Genomic DNA, 7,454 nt, shown 5'->3' with positions numbered 1-7,454 from the left:
AGAGCAGTGCTAGAGATTTCCGTTGGTGTAATTTGGCGTCGAAAGAAAAGTATAGGCCTCTTCATTGCTTGCAACGCGGCGCAAGCAGACGCAATCGGACTGATGCAGTAATTTGACATTGGGTGCGTATCGTTTTCCTCATGTTTACCAGAAGAAGCGCACCTGTTCACGGTGGCTCCAAGGAGTTATCTTAGAAAATGCGCACACAGATTTATTCCTGGTCATGAGCTCCGACTACAGTCCTACTCCACTTTGGCGGTGTCAAAAACACCCTCGAACCAGCTCCCTCCAGAGTACTTAACGGACACACCAAGTATCAAGACTCCATGTCCGTGCCACTTTGCTAGTTTGCCTTGCGTTCTAACTATAGTAACTTAGCTCAGCATAGCTTAGCTCAGCAGGCGAGAACCATCAAAAAACAGCGTGCTCGTCCAACTATATTTCGTGTTTGTTGTCTAACCACCACTTCGCGCAAATGAGGCTTCGTAGAGCGCAGTGCGCTTAAGCACTTTACTCAGATTGAGGCAAGTCTTTCCTCTATCGTCCAGAAGAACTTTAATAGTGATCTCACCAGGTGGGTCAAAAGAACCTGGTTGGTGCCCTCGTTTTTATTAGAAGTCACAAGGTGGCCATCTTGGGGATAGAATTTCATATTTTCGTCACCAAAGATGTCTTAATGCTGACGTAAAGATGAGGCACGCGAGCTTTTAATTAGAGTTCATGAGTGGCAAGAACGAGGCACTCTTGGCAAAGAAAAGAACAAAAAAAACATGATTACTGGAAAGTAATTATTCCTGTCGAGAAGATCGCTATCTAATGGCTTCGCATTGCAACATAGGCTCGATAGTACAAAAGTGTGCTGTGATAGTCTGGCTTCGAATTGCGCAGCTTCTACTGAAGTGCACAAAAAGAACTCTGGATGCCGCTGTTAGCAACGCCTATCCGAATGGTCATTCTCTAAGACAAGCTAGCCTTCTAGATCTTGTTACTGTTTTACAACATACGCAACAATGAACGACTTATTACGATAGGTGCCCCTTGCCGTTCTTGCGCTTTCATTACACTTGCTGTTCCGCATTTGCTTGGCGAGTGAAGATGCTGCTCGGACATTTCACCCAAATTAGCAACAGCCGCCACCGTTGAAACTTACACGTATACTGCTGCAGGCAATTCATATATTTATCTCGCGATCAATACCAAGCGCCCATCGTAGTATGCTTCCTACATTGATCAGAGAGATGTAAATATCATACTGAAAGCAAAAAACATCAAAGGTAATGAAAACGAACTAAGAGTACAATGCACGCCAACCTAAACTATACAGGTGTCGAATAACCGCAGACGATGCGAAATAAGATGTGGAATTAGACACATAAAAACAGGTGCAATGTGAAAAGTATGAAGTCTCAGGGGGCGCAACAGACGGGCATAGCCACAACACACGGGTCTTTGTGGGAGGATGAGGCTTGTGCCACGACAAGGCAACAGAGCGAGTCCGTCGTCGTCGCAAACGAAAGGAAAACACTTCATTGGTCGCCAGGGCTCTGGGCGCTCACATGGAAAATACGGCTTATGCCCCATCCTATGCCATGAAAGACCCGTCGTTGCCGCAGCTCTAGATCGTTTTCTTTGGGGTCTTGGAGATTTTCGACCTCTTCGGCTTTAGCTTGGGCGGCTGCGGCGGCAGCTCATCTGTGGGACCTGGCGTGGGTGCGGCATTTGAGGGTGTCAGCTCCGTTGCGCTTTTGGTCGCGACACGCTCGGGCGCAGTCCTGGATGGCTCCATGCTCGAGGGTGTTGCAACCTGCGAGAAACATTCGTTCAGAATATGTAGTTGACAACATTTTCTCGACATTTGCAGTCTTCTGTCAATGCTAGTACGTACAGCTACAGGGGAGCAGAAGTTGCTGTGTATATGGACGGTGGGTAGAAGGGGTGTGTAAAAACAGACCAATATGTTTGCATCCATAAGTGGTTAATCGCTCGCCTTCTCACGTACTTCAGGTGTGCGAAAGAAACAAAAAATACAGGGCTCTTAAGCTTAGCCTTTAAGAGTGGAACGCGATAGCATTCAAAGATCCCTGACTGCTTCTCACTGCAGCCTATGTAGCCGTAATCTTTACCGAGAAACATTGGCGGCATATGTCATGCACGAAGGCGAGCTTTGTGGTAGAAACACGGCCACTTGCATCGGCCGAACCCCGAGGTAGTGCACAGCCATGCCAAAAATTGCATCATTTTCAGGTACCTGTTGTTGGTCCGCACTTATAGTATTTCAATCTGAGAAGATGTAACATAAAAGGCAGGCGCTGTCGGTGTTTGGTTTTATTATATTTATTTGTGGGCTGTCATTCTCAAAACTCTGACTAAAAACTTTGTCAAGAATATAGGACAAAGGTAGAGAAAATTTAGCGCTAGAATGGCGTAACAATATAACACACATATACTGCATGTCATATAGCAAGGCGTGGTATATACATATACCTAAATATATGCGCTAATCTTCCCTCCCGGGGACGACCGCGCCGACACCGGATTTTTCGCGACACGGGGCCCTTAACGCTATCGCGTTAAGAACAAGGTCATAGCATTGGGTGAAGGCGCTAAGCCCTCCGGCTTAAAGCACGACGGCATGATCGTCAGACTATTATCCGTTGCCAATGAAACCGACTAAAGGACCCGATGTGGTTTTACGTTGTTTTTGTCTGTTCATGGTGGCTCCGAGCGGACGCGTCGTGTACGGACTCCTGCTTCAAAGTCCACAGAGACCGGACGTTTCGAGCTGAGGCTTCCAATATCACCACCCCTGTATCCGGAAAGGTGAGCCGCCCGTTTCGAGCCCATCCGGTTGTCGCTGTTCCGCCCGGGTCGGATTTCGCGGCCTTTTCTCTGTCTCCCTGGTGCACACCGGAGCTAGGCCTGTTTCTGGCCTAGCCTCCGTGGCTCCCCACAGCCCACTCAGCCATGGAGTATCAAGTAAACTGCACTGAAATCAGCCCCACCGAAGACCTAACTGGGAAATGGGAACCGTGCTGCACCTCCGCAACAAGTACAGCCCGGTCACTCTCCCCAAACGGAATCCAACGGCGGCAACGGCCGTTCTACCGTTGAGAAATCTCGAGCAGCGGCGCCGTCAGCGGTGCACTGCCAGCTGCGTCCGCGACGCACGCTTCTCCCGCAACTCTCGCGCGAAGACCTCAAAATTGTAGTGAGACCACGCGGCGGTTCGTACTTGACCAAGGAGACCCCTCGCACGCGCTTCGCAGCAACCTGTGTTGCGACGTAAATCCTCCTGCAGGAAGCGCTAGCTCAGGACCAGGTGTGGCTGCATCCAACAAACAATACCTTGACAATCAGCACTCCAGAGGAGGCTCGAGCTCGGGCTTATGCCCAAAGCACGTCAATTCGCATCGGCACGAGCTCAACTGATGTTACCGCCTACCTCGCTCCGCCCAATGATGTCGTGAGGGGCATCATTCATATGGCCCACAGTGGTAAGTCACACGGTGAAATCCTAAGAGGTCTTGCTCAGTTCAATCCTGAACTACCCATGATTGAAGCCCAGCCCTTTGGAAAAAAGCGATCCATTATTATCACTTTTGCAGCCAGGCCCCTGCGCAAAGCTGTCCGCTTTTGGGCGGGTATTGACATTTCCTTTCCTCATCGCCCCAAAATGGAGGCTTGCTACAAATGCCCCCGTATCGGATACCACCAGGATGTCTGTCCCGCCCCAACTAGTGGATGTTGCCACAATTGCGGTGACAACCACACGCCGCCATGTGCATCGTCCGGGTGCACGGGCATCACACTGGGAACATTCAATGTAATTAGTACCCGTACGCCCGCCCGCCACCAGGCACTACCCAGCTAACCGCCGGGCGCCAGTCAAGAACCAAGGAGCAGAAGCCCACCCCCGCAAAAGTCATCGCGCTGTTCAAGCACTGCGCGCTCCATCTTACGTGACCGTAGCCACAAGCCGCGGCAGGACCTCACCTGGGCAGATCGTGGAAGGAGATTGCCGCCTGCCCCCTCCGAGATCCGGGCCCTGCGGGACGAGGTCAGGCGCCTCACAGCCCTTACCCAGAGCTCGCTTCCCTGTCATAATCTTTCTCTTTCAACTTCACCTCCTAGTCTATCACAAACCAACACCGCTCCCACTCAATCAGCACCTCAAAAAAAAAAAACGCATTACTTCCCGACCCCTAACCTCCGGGCCGATCGATGTGGACTCCAAACTGAAAGACCTCTCGGACCAATTCGACAAAAAACTCAAAGATATTGAGGTTCGCCTCGAAAGCAAATTGAACGCCCTAATCTCTGACCTCACTACGAAAGTGGAGGCGCACATAGAACGCTGCACGGAATATATGCTCCAGAAAATGGTCGGCCTCCTCGAAGCACGCATCACGCAGTCCCCGCCGCTATCTGTGCCTCTTCTCCCTACAGCACAACCTACCGCCAAGGAACCCCACATCCCAATAGACGCCAGACTAACCCCTATCATCCATCCCCCTACGCTGCAATATGGCACGATGGGGCAACAATAACTCCCTTCACATCATAACGTGGAACTGCCGTAGCTTCCGGGGCATGCAAGCACCTTTGCCCCTTCTACTTCCTACACTTTCCCCGAAGCCCCAAGTGCTTCTTCTCCAAGATACTGCCAATCAGGCCACACTCCCCAGTTACAGCTTCACACACCCTGACTCCGCAGACAGACCCAGGGCGTCCACACTTGTGCACCGCGCAAGACACATTACATCACGTCGGAGACGCCCTGCTTGACCATTGAAATTATCTATCACACACATACAATGCCACCCATCTTTATTGCCAATATCTACCCCCCCTGTGTATATATATATATATATATATATATATATATATATATATATATATATATATATATACATATATATATATATATCATATATATATATATATATCATATATATATATATATATATATATATATATCATATATATATATATATATATATATATATATATATATATATATATATATATATATATATATGTACCCTGTATGACATTCTGGGATTTTACGCGATTTGATTATGAGGCACACCGTAGTGGGGAACTCTGGGATAATTTTTACCACCAGGCCGTCTTCAACGTCTGCTATGTTGGCAGCGCAGCGGAACTTAGCCAGCAGGTAGACACGCTCCGTTATAGTCAGAAGCAAATAAAGAATTCACTAAAATTTAACTTTCACCACCCTACTGAGTCTCGTTTACATTATTTTGCCTAAAATTATGAATGATTCACAGGGCCCTAGCCCCAAAGCAACACTGTGGCTGTAGACAAGTGATAGTGGAGAATTCTGGATCACTTTTTTCTTCGTGTATTTCATATTGGCAACATAAATCAAGCAAACAGTAGTTCTCAGTTTTTATGGCGATGCAGCTACCTTGGTGTAGAATTCAAGGAGCAACCTGTTGTATATAATATAATGCAAACAAATTTAAATGTTCTACTATACCAGGTATAATAACCACAAATTACACAACAGAGGAATTTCTTGGCATCAAGCGCCTGTCCACACTGCGAAGTGTACTAGTTCTTTTTGTCATTAAAAAGTTGCACGTAAGCTTCTGATGAAGTCGCCTGTTGAATAGAAAAGCTTTGATTGGCGTGTTGGTACATACTTGCCATTGAACAAGAGTCTAGCAAACAGGCACTTACGCACAGGAGGAAGGAAGTCAACAGGATGATCCGTGGCTTTACAACCTCTTTCGTCAAGAATCTGCCAATTTAGATGTAGCACGTGTGCTCCACCATTTGGGACAGGAAAATATAGAAGACAGCATCAGACTATCTTTATTTTGTCTGTTCGCTGGTTCCGTATTCGGCCCTCGATCTGACCTAACACTTCATAAATTATTGCGAGCAAAAACATGCATGTCGTCAAAAGGCGTAAAGCGTAGTAGTAAGCACGTAAAGTTTTGCGTCTGCTTGACAAGTACTTCATAGGGCATATTTTGTTACGCCATAATTTTGAGCCCACCTTCCATCTCGGTGAAACCTTTGTTTCGTGGCTAGTGGCATCTTCACAGGTGTCAGCAGGAGTGGCGTCTCTTGATTTCGGTGGCATCGCGGTCGCCGACTTCACGTCCAAAGCCTTCTTTTCCGGCATGGCAACGGCGGACTGTTGCTGTGACTGGTCCGCGGGGACGAAGCACCTGAGATCACAGTGGTTAAACATTAAATTCTGAGGTTTTATGTGCCAAAACCGTGACCTGATATGAGACACGCAGAAGCTTGGCACCGGGATTAGTTTTGTCCACCTGGTGTTCTTTAACATTTACCCAATGCACGGTACAGCAGTGCACGGTACAAGAGCGCAAAGCAACAGCCGCTAAGTGACCTCGGTGGGTCATCAGCATGCAGTTGTACCATTAGGTTTAATTAAGAGCCACACAAGCTAGTGGGCCCTCTTCGTCACTGAAAGTAAAAAAAAGTGTTACATTCGGGATAGTTTGCAAGAGTGGATGTCAGCCTAAGTGCTTTGCCAGGAGCACTGAAGACACAAGACTGTATCTCGGCAAAACACGTGTCATCTAAATGCAAGGTACGCTTTGAACATTGAAGCGCCTTGTCTTCCCCGCAAGGTTCGTGGTAGCCCTCACCGGGAAGAAGCTGTAGTAGTCGATGAAATCAAAACACTATTTAACAAATGAATGAAACAGCCATAAGCTGCATGCACAATAGGTGAATTAAGCGAGAACAAAAAAAAAATATGTGCAACACCCATAGAATCGCAACACCGCGCTGCCTGGTTAATCTTGGCCCCGGTGGGCCTCATGGCATCGCGTGCTTGCCGCTATCGTCAACAGCCATCTCCGTCCAAATCTTTCTCGGCGTTAGCTTCTGAAGCATTTGTCATGCTTGGTCGGGGATGTTCAGACCATCGCGTGAACAGTGTGGCATCGCCAACAACGCAGCATCGTCATGAGGCGGCTGCTGCTAATTCACCCTGCCGGTCAAATATCTACGGCACCTCGGCGGCCCCCGCAACATTTATCGGCGTTCATAGAAAAAAAAAACCAGAACGAAGCATTTCAGCCCGGCCAGTTTAATAGGATGCCAAGGCCGATGCGAACAGGTCGCGAAGCTTCGGGCGAGGAGTGGTTCAGAACAAATCGTCACCGACATCAGCAAGGGTGCTTATGGGAGTAGCGATAGAAGCGTGACTATGTTTGGAGGGAACAAACATTCGGAAAAAAAGCGTTTTTAATTAAAGCGAGACACATTTTGATTCATTCAACGAAAATATAATTCCTTATCAGTTTGATACATGCGTGACGACTAAAGAAAAGATAAATCTGTTTTATTTTATCATTATCATTACCTTTTTCAGCACCAATCACAAGAGGGGGCGCCGACGCCGCTATTGCTTCCGAAGCAATCTAGCTCTTGAAGTGTTCAGAAAG

The 7,454-nt window shown here is 47.8% G+C and overlaps 1 protein-coding gene across 5 annotated transcripts in view; it reads right to left on the bottom strand.

Annotated features, from left to right (window-relative positions):
* Nucleotides 1-590: 590 nt before the first annotated feature.
* Nucleotides 591-7,454, bottom strand: part of LOC135907603 (high-affinity choline transporter 1-like) — a 294,531-nt gene continuing 287,667 nt past the window's right edge. For all 5 annotated transcript variants that reach the window (XM_070532592.1, XM_070532594.1, XM_070532593.1 and 2 more), the window contains 2 exons: nt 6,029-6,203; nt 591-1,804 (listed from right to left, as the gene is read on the bottom strand). In XM_070532592.1, the coding sequence (XP_070388693.1) occupies nt 1,616-1,804; nt 6,029-6,203 (364 nt within the window). In that variant the 3' untranslated portion in view covers nt 591-1,615. The remainder of the gene's footprint in view (nt 1,805-6,028; nt 6,204-7,454) is intronic.

Source organism: Dermacentor albipictus, chromosome 1 (assembly GCF_038994185.2).
Source record: "Dermacentor albipictus isolate Rhodes 1998 colony chromosome 1, USDA_Dalb.pri_finalv2, whole genome shotgun sequence".
NCBI lineage: Eukaryota > Metazoa > Arthropoda > Arachnida > Ixodida > Ixodidae > Dermacentor > Dermacentor albipictus.
The sequence above is the reverse complement of the archived record's forward strand: the minus strand, read 5'-3'. Positions and strand labels throughout refer to the sequence as shown.